At 37.7% G+C, this 21,264-nt stretch overlaps 2 protein-coding genes across 10 annotated transcripts in view; one reads left to right on the forward strand and one right to left on the reverse strand.

Moving 5' to 3' along the window:
- The window catches only part of Wrn (WRN RecQ like helicase), a 179,887-nt gene extending 177,082 nt beyond the window's left edge, over nt 1–2,805 (reverse strand). For all 6 annotated transcript variants that reach the window (XM_045158705.1, XM_045158707.1, XM_045158706.1 and 3 more), the window contains exon 1: nt 2,646–2,805. The gene's annotated coding sequence lies outside the window, so the exon portion shown is untranslated. The remainder of the gene's footprint in view (nt 1–2,645) is intronic.
- A 521-nt stretch (nt 2,806–3,326) lies between these two features.
- Nucleotides 3,327–21,264, forward strand: part of Purg (purine rich element binding protein G) — a 33,617-nt gene continuing 15,679 nt past the window's right edge. The window contains exons 1-3 of one of the 4 annotated variants that reach the window (XM_045159166.1): nt 3,327–3,372; nt 3,667–4,536; nt 6,411–6,502. In XM_045159166.1, coding sequence (XP_045015101.1) covers nt 3,673–4,536; nt 6,411–6,500 — 954 coding nt within the window. In that variant the 5' untranslated portion in view covers nt 3,327–3,372; nt 3,667–3,672 and the 3' untranslated portion in view covers nt 6,501–6,502. Of the gene's footprint in view, nt 3,373–3,666; nt 8,923–21,264 lie in introns of those variants that run through there. The other 3 variants (XM_045159165.1, XM_045159164.1, XM_045159163.1) reach the window with 3 other exon arrangements.

Here is a 21,264-nt window from a genome sequence, read left to right on the forward strand (position 1 = left end):
AAACATTAGGTTGTATACCTTAAAGACATATAGACATGCTATATCCAGAAATACAATCAGGAAAATATGTAAATCTGACACAAAATAAAGGAGGCATTTCTAATCTTTAAGTAAAAATTATAAATAAGGCTAACAAAAATGAGACCAAAAAAATATGACACACCATTATTAGCAAAAATTTAAAACATGCCTGACAGCCTGGGTTCCATTCCCCAGTACCCACATAAAGCAAATGCACAAAGTGACACATGTGTCTGGAGTTCATTTGCAGTGGCAGGAGGCCCTCTCGCATTCATTTTATTCTCATTCTCATTTTCTCTTTCTCTCAAATATTTTAACAAAATTTAAACAACTGATCATATATACACTACTTTCAAGAGAGCAAAAAGTGGCACCACCAACCTTCCTATGGAGATACTGGCACATATGCAGTGAAGTAAGTAAAGGGGGTTTATTACAGCTTCTAAGAGCAAAAATGCTGCAAGTACTTAGATTGGCAAATTAATGCTCAAACAATGGCACATCCATAATATGCACAGTAAGCCTCTAGTAAAATGAAACAACTTTATTAACATGTTACTAAGACAAGTACTTATGTGACATGGGAGAAAGTCAGTTAGAGTTACCATTTAAATTATAATATAAAATGACATTCTGTAGACACTTGTCCCTGGGTACTAATGGGGAACTGGTTCTAGGCACCATGCACATACCCCTACCCACCACCTCAGAGAACAAATTAAGTGGTGTAGTGTTTATTTATACCTTGCACACTTCCTCCCATACACTTTAAACCCCCTCTGGATTTCTCAGACCTAATATAATGTAAATATTATCTATTTGTCATACTGTTTAGGGACTAATAAAAGAGGTGAATAATTGGGTAGACAAATGCAGATCCCACAGATGGGAGGGCTGATTGTCTATGTAAATGTAAAGAACAATCCAGAAGGACCCATGCCAGAGAGCAGGTGCCTCTACAGGGAAAAGAATGGAATTATGGTTTGGTATGTGAAGGGATGTTTCAGCATGCTATAATTTGCTTCTCAGAAAGCATGATATCTATTTTCTCACTCGTGTTCTCTCCTCCCCGCCCCACTTTTATCTACATCTTTCTTGCAATCCAATAGTAACATGATGGAACAGCTAAAACTAATAAGCTTTAAAACTGAGATCCCAAGGATAACTATGGCTTAAGATTCTAGTAAAACCTGAGAATGAAAGAAGGAAAAACTGGATAGTAATCTTAAAAGAAGGGAGGTAGGGAAGCTCATTGTTGGACTGCTTGCCTAGGATGCATGAACATTTCCCAGAAATGCATACTAAGAAAGAAGGTACGAAACCAAAGACAACATTGTTTAGCCTTTCCTAACCCACCATGCCTAACACAACAACCCTCTGGTTCAACAATTCTCTGACATCATCTATGCCAGAGGTGAAATCCAATGTTCTTAAAGCCATCAGGAAAAATCATATTTCCCCTATCATACAGACAATTCAGGGATACAAACTATAACCAGGTCTTTTGATCTCTATCCCTTGTTTACAGGTCCCAAGATGGTCCAAGTGCAATAATGCTGAGGACTCTACTTCCATAATGAGGAAAAGGATATTATTTCTTCTCCTTGGATATGAAAGAAAAGATGTATTTCCATGACAGGTAACCATCCTACATTATAGAAGCCACCACTCTGAAGATGATTTCAAAGAAGGCAATGCACGAGGCCAAAAAACTAAAGTCCAAATTAACTTGTTTGAAAGCTACTCTGCTTCCATTTAAAAGGACAGCATACAACTTTTCTATTGCAGAAGTCAGTTTGACTTTGGATTTTCCACTGAAAGCATCCTTTTTAGTAAGATTGGATAATTAAACTTCATACTTTTTTTTCAGGGCTGAGAATCAAACCTACAGGCTTTCTACATGGTGGGAAGTTATTTCTCAGCCCTAATAATACTCCTTGTTCTGACTATTTAAAGTCTATACAAAATTCTATTATCTTAGCTATCATAACTATGTTCTAATGACTAATTGCTTAAAAATTTTACTAAGTAAACTTCCATGACTACTGTTGTTAGTACATCTTTCTGTAAGATAAATTCCGAGATATGAAATTACTAGGTCATAGACTATCTGCTAACTCCGAAAGGTAAGAAGACTAAGCCAAAGACGCAGCCTGCACGGGTATCAGTTGCAGTACTTTCACAACAGAAAGTCTATGAAAGGTTACTGGAACTGGGAAGAGAAAGCAATGGAGTTACTGCTTAACGCCAACATAATTTGCTAAGACACAGAAATGGGTTATTTCCCCCGACTTTGTTGTGAAAGCATGGAGCAGGTCGATTTCTGCAACAGATCTATTAGCTCGGGGATCCCGAGTACTCAACGCTGAAGCCGCAGCCCGTGCAGGGCGGAGCTCGGGAAGAAGCAGGCGGCAAGTCCTTTCCGACCGCAGCTCAGAGAAGGCCCCGGATCAGAGGCCACTTTCCAGAGTGGTCTGGAAAGCGGACGACTTGGTTTCCAAGGACTCTCCCAACCCCAGCCGGAGGCCTGCCCCGCAGCCCCAAGCAACTCCAAAGGGTAGGCGAAGTTTAGAGGGCTAGAATGCAGAGAGCGGGGCGGGGACAACAGGAAGGCGACACGTTACCCTGGGAAGAGCCAGCTCAACGGGTCTTCTTCAGCGGAATGGCTTGAGGAGGAGGGCCACAGCTTTAAGGCCCGCCACCGGGGCATCCAGGCCCGCCACCAACCTGCCCACTTAGCTCCCGCGCGATGAGCGCTCTCTGAACCCCGGCTCAGGAGCCCGCCCTTCCCCACCCTCCGGCCGGGACCCGCCCTCCCCTGCCATGCCGGTCGGGCCGGCGCAGCGCGCATGCGCGAGGGCTGACTGCCGCTGCACTCTCTGGGAAATGTAGTCTCCGCGCAGGTGTCCACGAGCCGCCGGAGTCCCACAGCCCGGCGGAATCCCGCGAAGTCGGAGCACTGCAGGCGCCCTGTCCTAATTCCCGTTTCACACTTCTCCTGTCGGCGCGCACGCACGCTCCATCGCCGCGCGCGGGCTTCCGCCAGGCCGCGCCCTGAGGGAGCGCTCGAGAGCCCCCTCTTCCCTTCAGCGCGCTGCGCCGGGGAGGCGGGTCCGCCGTCTGCCTCCCGCCTCCTTCCAGCCCTCCTGGCGGTGTCGGGGCCGGTGCCCGAATCGAGGCAGCGGCCGCAGCAGGGGCGGCGGCGGGCGCCGCAGGCGATGCCCCGGCCGCGCGGCTCCGGCGGGGGGCAGTGCGTGCGGAGGCGGGGGGCGGCGGCTGCAGCGGAGGGGCCGAGAGCTGGTGGCGGCGGCGGTCGTGAAGGGCATCGGCGGCGGCGGCGGTAGACATGATGTGAGTGTCCGCTGGCCGGGGACCCCCCACCACCCACCCACCCCGGGGGGCTGCGGAGCCCGGGGTGGGCCGCCCGGCGGCGTGCGGGAACCCGAGGGGAGGCCGGGGCGGCCCAGGGATGCGGTGCGCGCTGTGCAGCCGGAGCTGCCGCCGCCAGTCCGGCCGAGGCCGGGGCCGGGAGACCCGGCCAGAGCGGGGGTTCCGGGCGGCGGGGCAACGCGGACCGAGGGGCGCCTGCGATTTTCTCAACACCCCTCCCCCACCCCGCCCCGTGTGTCTGTTTGTCACTTGCAGCTGAAGATGGAAAGAGCCAGGCGAAGGGGAGGCGGCGGCGGCGGCGGCCGCGGAGGCAAGAATGTGGGGGGCTCTGGCCTAAGCAAGAGTAGACTGTATCCCCAGGCCCCGCACTCTCACTACCCCCACTACGCCGCGTCAGCCACCCCTAACCAGGCCGGGGGCGCAGCCGAAATCCAAGAGCTGGCCTCCAAACGAGTGGACATCCAGAAAAAGAGGTTCTACCTAGACGTGAAGCAAAGCTCCCGGGGCCGGTTCCTAAAGATAGCCGAAGTCTGGATAGGGAGAGGCCGGCAGGACAATATCCGAAAGAGTAAACTGACCCTCTCCCTGTCGGTGGCAGCCGAGCTGAAGGACTGTCTGGGCGACTTCATCGAGCACTACGCCCACCTGGGCCTGAAAGGCCACAGGCCAGAGCATGGCCAGGGCAAAGAGCAAGGCTCGAGGAGGAGGCAGAAGCACTCCGCACCCTCCCCGCCAGTGTCCGTGGGCTCAGAAGAGCATCCTCACAGTGTCCTCAAAACAGACTATATAGAGAGGGACAATAGGAAATACTACCTAGACCTAAAGGAAAACCAACGGGGTCGCTTCCTAAGGATTAGACAAACCATGATGCGAGGGACTGGCATGATAGGGTATTTTGGCCACAGTTTGGGCCAAGAACAGACTATTGTCCTCCCAGCACAAGGGATGATTGAGTTTCGTGATGCCTTGGTTCAGCTGATTGAAGACTATGGCGAAGGAGATATAGAAGAACGAAGAGGTGGAGACGATGACCCACTTGAACTCCCAGAGGGAACCTCTTTCAGAGTGGACAATAAAAGGTTCTACTTTGATGTGGGCTCTAATAAATATGGAATTTTCCTGAAGGTAAGTGAGGTGAGGCCACCTTACCGTAATACTATTACTGTTCCATTCAAAGCTTGGACAAGGTTTGGGGAGAATTTTATCAAGTATGAAGAAGAGATGAGGAAAATGTGCAACAGCCATAAGGAAAAGAGAATGGATGGCAGAAGGGCCAGTGGTGAAGAACAAGAATGCCTCGACTAGAGTGAAATTGAACTCCATCAGGCAAAATTTAAAAATCATAAATTGGCTAAAAGTACTGATCCATAATCATTTGAAGAAGTTTTTTTCTCTTTTTTTGGCCCTGTGTTATTAGTAATACCTCTAGTAGTTTATACTTCACCAAGTCTGATTCTCATATTATGTTATACCTAGATCACTATAATTCTCATGGGAACTCCAACCTTCCCAGAGCTAAATAGTTGAGTTGCTTCAACCTCTCCAGACTGTTGAAGTATGCAAATCAGCACAACGTGATGTTCTGAACTAAATACCATAACTAAGATATTCATTGCACTATGACCTAACCCTGAAAAAAGATACATATACTTCATATTGGAAGTGTGAAGTTCTAATTCAAAAATTGCCCCCAAAGTATTCCATTCCTACTTCATTAAAATTTGCTAAATTTACCTGTAGGATAGTTACCACAGAAACAGAAATTGACCTCAAGTATAGTACATTTTTAAAAGTAGAAATGTTGCCCATTGGAAAACTGGTTATTAAGCAGTCCCACTAAATAATAAAATCTTACTAGATAATTAAAACTTTAAAATATAGGATCATATTTCTTAACAGTTACTATAGTATTTTATAATTTCAGGTTTTGTGGTAACTACAGTTTTCAGTCACCATATCAAAGCCATGGAAGAATTTTAATTGGTTATTCTTAGTTACAGTCCCATCTTGTGTTTATTATACCACATATTTTTATTGATGTTCCAAAATTTCTAGAGTTACATTTGTCACAGTTGAGTGGGAGGCTTCATCCAGTGGCTTTGCTATGGGAATTTTTTTTCACTATGGAAATCTTGATGTTTTAGTATTTCATGATAATTTGAAAGTTTGTCATAGATTTGTCCCTTAAATATGTCATGGAATCAAGGTATTATACCTTGCACTTCCACTTTAACAGTATTTCAGAGGGGTTGGTGCACCAGTTTACTGATGTAAAGAAACATCTGTTAATATTTTAGTAGCACTTCTATAGTTATTGCCCTTAAAACCATGTCAGACTTCCAATATAAACCTGACTCTTACAAATAACTTAATCCCAGAAGAAAAGAAAAAACTTTTACTCAGTCTGGAAAAAAATATTTGGAAACAAGATTGGTTATCAACATGTTTGGAAGGAAATTTTAGACATTTTCCAAGGTGCTCCTCATGATTCTTACAGAGGTTAACTTTATACAAGACTCATCCATTTACCTGTATTAAAAATTACAGAAAGTGCCACCTCAATTTTCAACTCTTAAGCAATTTTTAAACAAGTGGATATAGTGTATGTACCAATACCCTTCCTGTCTGAAATTTCATCTGTTGAGCTACATCTTATTCTGAATTAAATTGTGTTTTATCTTAGTTTTATCTCCCTCCCTATCCATAGTAAGGCCATTTAATCATATTTAAGAGCCAGAACACTGATTTCAACTCTCCAAATATAGCTCTTATTGGTGAGAGCTGGCTGCATGGATTGAGATCAGAATGTAGCTCTTTTTTTTTTGATATAAGTAATTCAAAATTATTTTTAGCAATTTCCCTCCAGAACTTTTTCCCCAAACATTAAAGTCTCTAAGGAAACTTTATGAAGTGAATTAAGAAAATTAATTTCATTGGTTTTAGTTACTTAAGAACAAGCAACTAGTAACCCAGATGTGCATACTGGTGTTGATTTGCAGATTATATTTCATATTTCTTCAAGTGATATGAAAGAATTGCACTCAGTTCATTATCATTGTGGATCATCTGGATCAATGTGGAACAACTGAAGGTTAGAAGATAATGTTAGTACTAGACTTAATAGCACTTTGTGGGTGTTGAGACTGTAAAAGTACCTAGGATTTTCAAACAGCCCTAACTGTAAAATAACATAATTATGGAGGCTTGCTAAAATAGTTTTGAGTACCTAAGGAGTGATGACGTGCACTTGAGTTACTGTACTACTGATTGTCATTGCTACCCATCATAGTGCCTATTGTCAACCTGTCAGATTTTCAACAAACGAGCTGTGAATATTTCCAGCACACAACTGTTCCCTATCACTTACTATGAGTGCATACTCTCTCTTAAAAGTTTTCATTTTTAAAATGTTTATATCCATTAGTAATAAATGATTTATTTTTTTAGTTTTTGGTCTGATAAGGTTTGAGTGTGTGTAAACATATGTGCACATACTATACACACAATGCTGTCAGACTTAAATATCTTTAATTCGTTATATATACATATTATTAGCTTAATTTTGCATTAATTATTTAAGTAAATAATTAACTGCCCCAACTTTCTACTTTGTATGTGTACTTCAAAGTTTTTGCCATCTCAAAGCTGCAGATTGGGAAGATGCATATACACTGGCAATTGAGTCAACTCTAAAATCTTCTACCAGTCCTTCATTTCACCTTCATAGTTAATATATTCATTGAAAAATGGTATGATGCTATGATCTTTTGATACTTAAAATTCCCAAGAATTCATTAGCCATAATTAAGTATGATCCAGTTCAAACCTCTGGATTTAAGACATGTATTGCCATGTATCTTATGAAATAAGCTACTATTTTTCTGTGCAATATAAATTTTATTTATTGTCATTTGTGACTTAAATGAAGCTGCAAGTGTACATGGTTTTCTTCAAAATAACAGGATCCTTGCCTTGAAGGCATTGAACTCTTAAAGCAAATGGGTGTTAGAATTAAAAAATGAGCATTGAAGTTAGTAACTAAAATTACTAGTTCGCTGTATAATACTAAAACACCAGTGACGTTTGCACATAGTAATCTGAGCATAATGTGGTATAGACTCAAACTGTAATAATATAAGCTTAGTAGTATGAAAGTTGGAAACGGGTTCCTCATAATGGTTGGCAGTGTGCTCCTAGCAATTGAAAGTAGCACTAATATGCTGCTTATATGCAAAAGATGCAATGTATTATAAAGGTATTAAAGTTCTGCCACATTTTATAATTTTCCTTGTTAAAGCCCCAAACTGCCATGTCCCTTAAACTTGAGTCAAACACAAGCTTATTTGCACTAAAGAGCATGGCCAAAAAGATAAATGACAGGGTGGAAAAGCTAGTTGGGACCTCTTAAAATAGCAGGTTCTAATGGGAGAATTTCACATTTGTCTATTTGAAAGCTATATGGTCCAAGGCAGACAATCTGTCAGTTCACTAATTTAATAATGCACTTTACCTTTGTATATAGGAGATGTACATTTATGCCACTCAACAGGTGGGATGTGTTTCAGTAACTATGTAGTTAGAATCTGTAGAGTGATCACTTGCATGTATTTGTTTGTGTTGGAACTGTTCTAACAGGTTTCCATTAAATCAGTATAATGGAGAAGGGTAGACTGTGCTTTTTAACCCCAATGCATTTAACAAAGAATTTTAAAATAGGCTTCAAATTTCTATTCTTAAGAACAAGAGTAAATATAAAACTATTTCTGTTCCAGATGAATACTGCAGTTCATATACTGTCTACTTGAGGCCTCCCATAATACTCAAAATTAATTTCAGGAATTTGACCAGATAAAAATTTTCTGATGATTCTGTTTAATTGTTGTATGTGTTTAACTAACTAATAATACAGTATATGTCACTTCACAGAAATTAGAAGTGTAGTTAGTTCATGTTTTAAAAAATACAGACAAAAGAAAGGTTCAAGTTAAGGAAATACAAAGCGCTAATAAGCTGCCGAAATAAACAGAATATTTCAAAAGCTGCAGAAGTACTAACTTTCACCAATTTAAAAGGGAATTGGGGGATTTAATGCATCCTTCCATCTTGAAAACTTATGAGGATGTACATTTGAAAAACTAGATAATTGTTGCTTAATAATAGGTTGTATGTACTTTACTGAGAAGCACTGTGTACTAACAATTCATCAAGAGTGTGCTATATTTATTGCATTATTTTATATCTATAGATAAGAATACATTATATATAGTCATCCTACCTTAATACAATCATGTATTTATATTGTAATTTTGCAAATATTTTCAGTAAATAAACATTAATCTGAGCTGCACAGTTTGAAGTGGATGAGATTGGCACACCCTTAGATTCTCATTTTTAATCATCAGCTACCATTGAAAATTGATGTATGTATGTCATTCCTTTAAATCTTGTTTTATAGTTTATTTTAGTATTTAAATGAGTACTTAATTTAAATATTAATTGGATGTTTTAAAACAAGTTTTTCATGTGTGAGTTTTTTCCCCTGCTTATTTCCAAATGACTTGCCCTAAAATCATGAAATCCTCTTCCAAGGGCTTTGCTTACTCACCACTTAGTTCATCTTTACCAAAACACCAAACATCTTTGACAGGATGTTTTAACAAGAGAAACTAACAGTGATTCTGTACTTAGAGAATGATATAGATATGATATGTATCACTGCCAGATAAGATTTTTTAAATCTTTCTGAAGTTTCCTTAAAGACATTTTGGCTTCCATGGAGAAACAGCGGGTAACAGATAGCTCATTAGAAGAAGAGAGTAAGGACATTAGCATGCTACTGATAGAATCCATAGTCCACAATACCATAGCTCTGAAGTACAGGAAAAATGTGTTTCCCAATTTAATGTCAGAAAAAAATGAGTTTTTAGATCACAAAAACTATCATAAAGAAATATACCCAAATTTATATAGCTATAGAAAAAGTGTCGCATTTTCTTATATAGTGGAAACAGTCTTTGTTCTTAATCTCTGACAATTTCAGTCATTTAAATTTGAGTAGCAAGTTTTAATATTTTTGAATAGGGAAAAATACTCGTATAATACAGGATTTGTGGAGCTTAGGTTATGTTCCAGTTGGCAGAGTGCTTGACTAACATGCACAACGTCCTGGATTTCATCCCAGCAGTGCATAACCAGGCATGGTGGATCAAGCCTGTAATCCCAGCACTTGGGGAGGTGGAGGAAGAGGGATCAGAAGTTCAAGGACATCCTCGGTAACATAGTTTGAGGCCAGCCTGAGCTACATGAGACCTTGGTATCAAAATAAAAGGAAAGATTTAAATGCAATAGATGAATAGTCAGTGAAAAGTAGCAGCCAATGTTACCAATTTCTTGTTTATCCCTCTGGACTTATTCTGCATACAAAAGTGTATATACATGTATTCTTCTTAAGCATATAAATGAGAACGTACACCTACCCATGCCTAGTAGTATCAACATTAGATCTGGCATTTAAGGAGCTTTTTTTTACTTAAATACCATATTTTATCTAGTTAGCAGATCATTTAGTTTGTCCTATATTGCACAAATGGTGGAACATCAAGGAAATGTTGGATTAATTCCATTGGTATTTCTTAATTTACAAATAAATATATATATTTATTCTTTAAGTGTACAAATAACCTATCACCCTGGTTTGTTTCCCTATTCCTAGACGTCTTACCTTTCTATATTACTCTTTGTCCTCCTTTAGAAAATATGTTGGTTTTTTTCCCTAAAATAACACAGTTGAGAGGGATCAAGATATTAAATAACTTATCCAAGTTATGTCTGAGTTTTTAACTTTGCTTTCTTTTGAAAAACATTGATATTTAAAAGCTTTTACAAATTATAGCTTATAATTTTGTTTACTGTTACTATTACTTTTCATCCAAAAACCTTGTCATTGTAAGAGTACATGAGTGGTAGAACTGTAGTGGAAGATTATGACTGTTGAAATCCTCTGATTTCTTAATGTGAAGTTTTCATCTATATAAAAGAAGGGGATGAAGTTTAATACCTTAATCAAACCCAAGTCTGCAGAGATAGCTGCTCCTGTTTATATAATGCATTGATTTGTTTTTCCCTTCTTGCCACTCCCCTTTTAATGGTAGGAATGGAGCCGGAGCCTTGCCAGTACAGACAAGCACTCTGCCCCAGAGCCACATGCACAACCTTATAGTGTTGGTGGTGGTGGCTGTTTTTAATTAAAGGACCATGAATCTGCCAGGAGACCTAGGACCAAAATATACCATGATGATTTGGGGAAAGTGCATAAGTTGGGAGGCAAAGCAATCACAAATATAACTAAACCATCTCCATTCTTTGCTGGAAGAATATGAAACAAGAAATATAATTATTGAATACTGAGGTCAAAAGAAAGCAAAAATGTTTAATAGTGTACCAACACCTCCTCAGAAAAAACAAGACTCACTGTTAACCCCTACCAATGGTACACTTTAAGATCTGTTTTCTCTTGACCATATGGAAAAAAAATGTGAAAGATCAAAAGTTTCATACTTGAACTCTTCAGTCTTAGAAATTAAAGCCACCAGTGTAAAAAATCCAACACAACTAGAGCTATCTTTTTTAAAAAACTGAAGAGCTTTTAATGGATTTATATTTAAATTTTCTGAAAACATAAAATTAAAAATTAAAAGCACTAGTTTAAATTTTGGTACTATCTTTGTGATTGGTGGCATAATTTTCTGTTTGAAAATGAGAGTATTGTTTGAAGATAAGGGTTTTTTTTAAGCCTAAAATAATTTGATTTGGTAAATATCTGATTTTTTCATTGAATCTACAAAATTGGTTAAGATCTATACTTGTTTAAACCTAAATGGTGTTTATAAATTTTATAGATATTTTATAGAAAATGGGCAAAAGGGAAATTCACTTTCAGAAATGAATTTTGTTTAAATGTAGGCCAAAAATACTGAGTTTTCTCCCCTTACTCAAGGAGCTTTGCTTCTCAGTATTCTCTGGTAAGTTGTGCTTTTTGAATTTGGCATTCTTTTGAGTTTCTCTTGTGAAAAATTGCTTGTTCTTGAGGCCACTGCCATCTGCCAGCAAAGCAGAGTATAATGGGAGGAAGAGAACAACTCACGTAGGGTAGCTTCTTCCTCTGTGCTATTTGCTTATTTCCATGTATAGTAAATGTACATCTTTGCATTTCACACTCACTTTATTCTTTATAATTCTTCCCTTTTCTAGAAAATGATAGTGTAAAGAAAAAAGGAAGCTGTCATTTGCCTGCTTTTCTGACTCTAAACTAAGAAAGTGGAACCTTTTCTATGTGCTTTTCTTTCTGTTTGGATGCCAGCTGAAATCCTAAGCATGCTTTCCCTGAAGTTTTGAGGCTTTTTTTTATCTTAGTAAATCTCCTTTGTCTTACTCAAAAGAGAAAGAAAACAGCTCCTACAAAACTTCTTATAGTATTTAAAAATTATATGTACCCAAAGGGCAAGATTGGGGGAGAATTTCAGTTTTTTGTAACCATTATCAAACTAATGGCTTAAATCTTATGTATTAGCTTATTAAAATAAGAATTCCTTGGAACCTACTATAATCAGAAATATTTGGTAATGTTAGAGAAAATGGTTCTACAGAATACTCTTTGGGATTTATTTTCTGTGGGTTTGATGAGGTTTTATCAAGTAGCAAATATAAAAGAAGAAACAGAAGAGTATTCACTGATTAGCTTTTTGGTAACAAAATAATCAATTGACAAATAAGAGAAAATCATTCTCTCAATAAATCCTTTTGTTTAACCTTTAAAAGAACAACTAAGAAAATAATAAGACCTAATTCTAGCACTGTGTCCTGACATTGTCAGTTTCTTGTATTAAAAAAAATACAGGGCTGGGCTGGAAGCTTACACTCACTCACCACTCTAAACTTTAAATTCTGCACCAGCAGAGTGTAAAAGGATAAATCCATGAAGAATTGCAAATGATACCCAAAAGAGCAATATAACAGTGTCTGGAGGTCAATGTATTTCATTAGCCACACAAAATATAGTTTTGTTCCTCATCCTTACTAAGACCAATTTGTTTATACTAACTATATAACTCTTATACTTTAATTTTCAAAGGGAACACTTATGTTATCTCTTTTGTCTCATTCTTTGGAAGGAGTATGGCTTGTATATCTCCTTTAACCATCTCTTTCAGTCTATATGACAAAGGAATTTTTAAACCTAACATCATTTCCCAAAATGCTATTGTTCCTGAAATAACCATAAAGTGCCTCTGTCAATTCAGAGTCCCAAGGTACTATCCTTGATTCTCCTCCTTGGCCATATTGAATATCCTGGCCTACCAACCATAACATTTAACAAGAGATATGAGTAAAACACTTACCTGGGAATAATATGGTTCTGTCTTGGAGGACCTGTAACTGCTAGGATATGCAAAGATTATTATCCTAACAATTTGTTTAAACCTTGAGAATCCACAAAGGTTGACTGGAGGAAAAAAGAAGTAGTATATAGGGAACGCATTTATTTAAACAGCCCAGCCCTCCACTGAGCACTACCATCTCTGCTAAAACAGAATTTCAACAGATCCCTCTTGGTCTATTTATCAAGACATTGTTTAAGGGTCACCTATGTTATGAAGTATACATGCACATAAATATTTTGATTTTAAAAAAATATTGGGGCACACAATTCCATTACCAAAACATTCCATGTAGTCTATCTCTGGCCTGAAAGTAGTTGGTCTCTTTTGAACAAATTCTATAGAGTGAATTGGCTATTTTAGAAAAAGGTTTTCTTTGTTTTCTCTTCCTCTAAAATAGCGGATGTTTTTTCTATTCTCATTTACTTCTCTTTTGGTAGAGTTCAGTGGGACATGAGAAAATAGTAGTCAGCTCTTTGCATTTGTCATTGTGGTAGAAGTCCTGGGCTTCCCTCAAATGTCCAAGCCGCTTTAGCAGAATGCAAAGCTTCAAGGTAATCAAAGCATCAGAAGAAGATGATGGTTTAAGAAGGATAAAAATATGTGCAGACACCTAGATTCAGTACATTCCTTATCATTTGGTAATTTGCTTCAGCCCACTGCATTTTTTTCTAGATTCTTGACTAATAGTGCAGTTTATACTGGCGATTTTATAGTGTAGAACTCCAGCAGAATGAAATCTGTTGCTTCCTAGTAAGTACTGCAGGTTTCCCCTGGTGCAGTCAGATGTAAAAACAAGATTCTGAAATTCAGTCCAGTAATAACCTTCCAACTTCCCCTCCACACACTGTACCCTGGTGGAGTCAGTAGGGGCGCTAAGTCCTCCTTTCACTCTACTCATTTTTCAGATGACAGTGAAAATGTCATATAGAACAATCTGCTCTTGCAAAGTGTAGAAATTGCCCTTTGAGCTAGATCTACAGACTGTATGAAAGAAGGGTGACTACTTCACTCGACTGCTCAAGCACCCTTATCACAGTTCTATGAAACAGTGTAAGGTGAGAGGAAAGCAGGCTTCACTAGGATGATCAGGAATGAAAGGCTGGTTACTCTGTTTGGTACATATCCGAGTCAATCTTCAGAAAATATGTTTGACTAGAATGATTTGACAGGTGGTAGTTTCAGAAGGTTCTTTGGAGAAGCACTTTTATCTTTTGAAACAAAGATGAGATTAACTAGAGCATACTTTATTTATTCATTTATTTATTTATTATTTACAAGCAGAGACAGAATGGGCATACCACAGCCTCTAGTCACTGCAAACAAACTCCAGATGCATGTACCACTTTGTGAGTCTGGCTTTATGTGGGTACTAGGGAATCAAACCTAGGTTATTAGGGTTTGCATGCAAGCACCTTAACCACTGAACCATGTCTCTATCCCTGGAACACTTTTTTTAGTACAAACTTTAATCAGTTAAGAAAAAGGAAGAGGTACTCAGGAAGAAAGTAAGACATACCCAGAGCCATGTTGTGGCCTTCTCTTAAGAGACTCACTCCTATGAACATTTTAGAGAAGAGATAATAATCAGGCATGTAATCCAAGCACTTGCGAGGGAGAAGCAAGAGGATCAGGAGTTCAAGATTATTCTTGGCTATATAGAAAATTAGGCCAACCTAGGCTACATATGACCTATCTCCAAAAAACAAAAAAAAAAAAAAAGGAAAAAAAGAAGAGCCAATTGAGATAGAACGATTATTGCAGACCTGCTGTCTACTAGACATTGCAGGGCCTTATGTGTACTGTTTCTAACCTGCACACCAATACTGCTGTCATCTCCATTTTTTAAAATAATTTTCTAGAGATATGGAAACAGGTTCTGGATGTCTGAGCTAACATATTTGAACCAAAATGACACCCAAGACAAAATCTGTGCTTATTTAAGTAGGTCAGGCTATTTGTAATACTTACTCTGAAACTAACTCCCCTCCTCACACTACTGAAACACAATCTATTCCTACTTAAAATTAATCTGCTTCTGATTATTAGTAATTTATCCAAAACTATGCCCTGTAAATGGAAGTAGTCTCACCAAGAGACATCTGATTATATGAGGATTTTTTTTTTAACTCAAATACAATTGACTTGATCTTTGGTATAATCCTGATAATTCTTTTAATATCAGTAATTTTTTAAAGAATTCAGATGATGAGACTGTAGGTAGATATCTCGATTCTGTTGCTAAGGACAGAAAAAAGACAAATTACTATTCACTGTGGATATAAAATTTCATTTTAGTAAACTGAAAATAAGTTAATTCTAAATAAATCTTACTAGTATTACTGAGTTTTGTGTATTTCTCACAAATTTTCCCTGCCACATGACTTAACTTCTCACAACCCTTTCTGTCAAGCTTTTCCTACATCATTCCATCCCTTTCACATTTAATTATCAACAGGATGAACAAGGATAAGTAGTACATTTGCAGGTATATCTTTTCTCTATAACTTTAGGATAGTGGTTGTCAAAATTCTTCAGGCCACCTTCCGGGTTTGCTGTATCTGCTGTTCTTTCTGTTCTCTAGGATTGTTGAGGTGGGAAGAGGTGCAAGAATTTACATTTCTAGCCAGGTGATGGAACATGCCTTTTATCCACCCTGAGACAACATAGTGAATTCCAGGTCAGCCTGGACCAAAGTAAGACTCTGCCTTGGAAAAAAAAAAATGCATTTCTAACAAGTCCCAGAAGCTGACCTGGGGCCTTGTAGAACCTGCACTAGGCTGATGAGATTCTGCCTGAGCCTCCATCAGTGATAGTAGAGAACAGAGATCAGTCAAAACAAGTATAGTATCCTAATTCAAAAGCTTCTTAGTCTGCCTTTGGATGTTTATAATCTTAAAGCATGTAACCTTTTTTATGAGTTGACTAGAGTTTTGATAAATTATTTTCTTCTTATACTTTCCATTACATTTAATAGCCTTCCTGATTATCTCTCATTTTTCAATAGCTATCTCAGGATTATCTGGCAAGAACTATAAAGACATAAAAATTTATTATACAAATACACGAGGACTGAAATATAATGTATTTTTAATTCTGGCATATAAATCTTTGTAAAGGAAAATGAGTAATTTTTCAAAATTAACAAGTTTATTGAATGTGAAATATTTAGACTTAAAGAGACCTCAGTCTCTTAATCTTACATTTTGTGATGTATACTATATAGTTAAAAATGATTTATAGGGACTGGAGGGATGGCTTAGTGGTTTAGGCATTTGCCTACAAAGCCAAAGGATCAAGGCTCAATTCCTGAGGACCCACAGCCAGATGCACAAGGGGGCGCACCTGTCTGGAGTTCATTTGCAGTGGCTGGAGGCCCCAGTGTACCCATTCTCTCTCTGTCCCACTTTCTCTGTCAAATAAATAAAATATTTAAAAATGATTTATAGGCTAAAGAAGCATAAGCTAAAGTTTAAAATATTATTTCTGAGATATATAAATGGTGAGAAATATATAGGCTCATCTTTAAAAACAGTATTTTTACCATTTAAGTCTTTTCTATGTGTTATGATAGAGCCAGTATAGACTGTCATATTTTCTGGTTCATTCTTAGCTAGGCCCATTGCTTTAAATTTAGAGGCATTTTCCATGAGTATGGTATCTGGAACAGTAACATTAATCCCATGTTTGCCAAACTAGTAGACATTCTCTAATTACTGTGTTGACAAAAATAAATAAAACTGTGTTGCATAACAAATCTACACTGTAACTATAGATCAGCCACTTAATAGTTGTCATCTTAGTGGATCACATCCTACTGGAAAGAGTAAGTTAGTTCATACACATGACACTGCTGTAAATTCATTGACTTCTATTCCCAGCTACTTCTCTTCAGTAGTGAGAGCTCCACAGCAGTGAGTGAACAGTCCCTGATTGTGAAAAGGACTAGCTGCTAAAGCAGTGTAACTTTTGAGAACTTCTCTACCCTATTTGTACTATATGATGTAGTTTGGCTGTTGTTGGGCTTTTGATACACAAACTCGCTGTGTAACCTACATGTCCTAGAACTCTTGATCTTCCTCAGCCTCCCCTTGCTGGGTTTACGGGATGCACACTAGGCTCAGTTTACAATTACATTTTAGATCGGAATTTTTAAATCTTAAAAATTTTAATCTGAGGCATCACATAGAAGATGGACTTACGGTGCATTTTGGCAACATCAGCGCAAATTTAGTAATACTTGCCTGTTTGTCGAACATTTAGGGCAGGCCTAGACACACATTTCATGTCTTAGGCATAAAGGAATTCACACATCAGAAAAGTATTGTTACTAGATTTGTTTCAACTCTATGAGAGACTCAGAATTTATTAGGAATAATACATGGAACTTTGTCATCCTGCTCTGTTAATTAACCAGACTGGATGAAGTGTGAGGTGAAATTCTCTTGTATTAGTTTGAAACATTTTATAAAAAAAAAACCTGTCCCTTTCCTCCCACCCTTTTGTTATTGTAAACCAACCTTAGAACTAGTTTGCAGGGATGGTTGTACCTCATGTGCAAGACTTTGGGTCTTTCTCCAACACTGTAAAAAATAAGATTGTAAGAGTACTAGCTTTCATATTCTTACAAGCTGTATCAGATGTGTTATTTATAATGGTTTTACAAACCATACAAATACTCCATGTAATATTTACATGCATATAAAGAGCCCATTTCGTGCCCCTAACAAAGTATGGAAAACTGGTTCATCTTGTTTGTTGCTATAACTAATTGGCTGCTCTAAAGTGCTTCATGCTAAGTATTTGCTACTTCACATCACTACTTTAAAGCTATAACTCTAAAGAGTTCAGTTTAGACAGGCAAGTTGCACTTACAGCACCATTACCATGTGACTCACTTAGGAAAAAAAAAAAAATCTCCTCTATTACAAAGAGATCGTTTCAGTCCAATAACTACCCTTCCCACTTTCTTTGAGGCAGAGTCTCACTAGCCCAGGTTGATTAGGAACTCACTTTGTATGCCAGACCCAAGTGCTGGGATTAGAGATGTGAGCCACCATGCCAGCAGACATCACTGGATCTGCACTGTGCCTCTGAGGAGCAAGGGCCACGGCCCTGATGATGTCATTAGAGCTACCCATAAGGGTTAGATTGTTTTTGCTTCTGATAGGTCTAAGCACCATCAAACAACAGGAATTTCACTGAAACATTTAGAGCAATGCTGTCCAGACATTAATGTATATGGTTTACAAAAAATTTGGGGTCTGGATCCAGAAGTGATGACTTGGTTTGGGCCAGAGTAGTTCAGTAATTGGCATCTTTGATTTCTGTGGATTTTTCCAGTGCATGTCCTAGATTTGTTTTCTCATAACACATGGTAACTTATGTAATAGATTGGACTTTTTTCTAGAATTTTGACAGTATTAATATTCACTAAATAATCTCACTATCTTCACTTAATTCAATGTAAAACTGGCTTTAACCAGCTTTCAAGAAAACACAATTTGGGGAGAATTATGTATGTATATATTTGTGTGTGTATATGTGTGTGTGTATATGTGTGTGTGTGTGTGTACACACATATATATATATGATGCATTTTTCTGCAAATGAACTGTCTGAAATATTTTCAGAATCATTGGTATAAGAAAAAAGCTCAATCTAAGAACTACATTTTTCACTGAATATTTTATTGATAATTTTCATACAAAAAGATAATGAAATTTGGTCATAAGCTCCTCCAAATACATTCTTTTGTTTCCCACCCCCAAACAGTCCCCTTCAGCAAACTCCTTCTCCTTTCCAACTAGACCTTCTATTTTGAAGACTTGTTTATTGTCCTCTTCAGTCATCAAGGTTGAAATGTTGATGAGCTCAATTTTGTGGGGAGTTTGTGGATGTAGCAACGGTCACTATGAGGTCATAACAGAGTCACTTCGTATCCAGAAGATAGTGTCCCAAAGTTCTCCACTTTCTGCCTGCTCTTCTGCAATGTTCCTGGGCCCTTGGAGAGGGTGATATTTAGTATTAAGGCACTCAACTTTCACTTCTCAGCTCTTGGTTAAGTTTTGAGTCTCCCTAGAAGTCACTATCATCTGCAAAAAGAAGTTTAAACACATTTAAAATGTGTTCTTTGGAAATTTTTTTTCAAAAAGAATTCTCTTCCTGTTATTAAATCTTTAAATGAATCAATAAAATCCTATAAGTAGTATAGATCTAAGTAACCTACAATGCTATAGTTATAAATACATTGCTTATGATCTTGCCATAGGAAAAGGAATCTATTTTTTTCTTGCCAGAAATTACCTTGGAACTAGCACAAAAACTAGTTGATCATGACTCAGAATTCATACCAAAGTCTTCATTTTATGAAGTTAATAACTTTTAGCATTAAATCTGAGTTCTTCAGATACATACTATTATCAGATTCATTTTTAATGTTTTCTTTAAATATTTTAGTTTTATTTGTTAAAGAGAGATAAAGGAAGAGACAGATAGAGAATGGACACACCAGGGCCTCCAGCCAATGCAAACAAACTCCAGATGCATACACCACCACGTGTTGAGATTTTTGATTATCTGATTTTCTTCAAAGAAAAAATTTTAAATTGAAACTCATTATTCCTTTGTTTGCCATTACAAAGTTAGAAATATTTTTCTTAATAAAGGGGGAAAAAATCATTGAGTTGAAGATTTAATGGAGTGACCAGTTAGGTATCACACTCAGCAGTTACTTTTTTCTTATCTCTGTTCCTTCACTACTATAAGGTCTTCCCTCATTCTTCATCATTGTAACCTTGGAATCACAGGATTTTGCTTAGTAACCACTCCTCAGAAAACATGCAGTCAGCACCCACAGTTTAATTTTCCCTCAGTTTGTAGTCTAACATTAGATCAACACTGATTTTACCAATAGGAACCTGTAAGTAGCAGTGAATTCTAGCCTAAAAACTCCCTAAGTTCTAGCCTTTATTTCAGAATTACTGACCTAACATTACTTACAATACTAAATTTATAATATAAAATGTCTGTGGAATATAAAATAACAAAAGTTAGTTTGAAATCCTGTTCTTCATGCATTATTACACCATACTTCTGTTTGTAGACCAACTAGCTAACTTATATGTAATTTAGTTTGTTAGTCATCATTTATTATTTGACTCTTTTTTAAAAAGCTCACACAGTACATTTAAAGTTGTAATCCAAGCAGTACCTTCCATTAAAATGATTTGTATCTCATGAGGCATATAACATAAAATCCATATATTATTTAATAGAAATGTCTTACATCTTATATACTAAAAAATTAATTGTAGGTAAACACAAAACTTGATTTTTAAACTAAACAATTGTAAATGTCAAGTTGTTATTAGTAAATTTTATGTGATATAACTATAAAATGAATATGAATGGTGAGTTACTATGTTTTTGCTCTCATTGATAAAGTCATGGAATTTGGGGTGTTTATTACTTAGACAATTTTGACTATTCATGGAATTTTAAAAAACCCTTCCAGTCTTTACCTCATGATGTGCCACTGTGTTGTATAGAGAGGTAAGGGTACTATGTTCAGAAGCCAGATCTGTGCTTTCCGCCTGGGTCTGGGCTTAGGGCAAGTCATTTAAACACTGGGGTTGCTGGCTGGCTTATCCATTAGTTGAGGGCATTGGATCAGAGTATATGATCTCTGCAAACTCTTCCAATGCCCATATCCCTGGGTCAGTGAAACTTGGTTCCTTCAGCTTCTCGTGTTTCTCAGTCCATCAGATACTTACTGGCCAACCTGTCCTCAGCACTTTTCCATATGTAGTGTGGCTGCTTTACTGAGGACCAGGACATTGTTTCTCTTCTAATGCTCAGTCCCCATTGTTCACATCCATTTAATATGTGTGTGCATACCTTGGAACTGACACACAAACTACTTGATCATGACAGTCTCATTTTTTAACTACGTAAAAGCTTTAAAAGTAATTCTAGTTCCAAGAGATTCTTTAGCCATGTAACATAAATCTTGATTAAGTATATTTTAAATGAGGCTTCCCATTTGAAAGCCCTATTTACTTGACTTGAATTTAAATTTAAAATGAGAGACTATTTCTTCCTCTTTCAGCATTCCCCTCCACACCTTGCCCTATGCTGATTGCATAAGTCATCTCTCTTCACTTAATCACCACAGTTCCTCTTTCTGTTCCTTGTCTGCCTCTGAAATCACCAGTACTTAACAGACAAATCTAAATGGTGACAAGTGGTAATGAAATTGATCATTTAAACCTGCTAATAAATACCTTCATTCTTGTTTCTACATTCTAAATTTTATTTCAAGACTTTTTGTGCCATATCCCCAGTTGTTTGATTCAAAACAGTATTTGGAGCCTAATCAAACTGTCATGTTTTTCATTCAATAGATACTTCATTT

This window comes from Jaculus jaculus, chromosome 9, assembly GCF_020740685.1.
Source record: "Jaculus jaculus isolate mJacJac1 chromosome 9, mJacJac1.mat.Y.cur, whole genome shotgun sequence".
Taxonomy (NCBI): Eukaryota; Metazoa; Chordata; class Mammalia; order Rodentia; family Dipodidae; genus Jaculus; species Jaculus jaculus.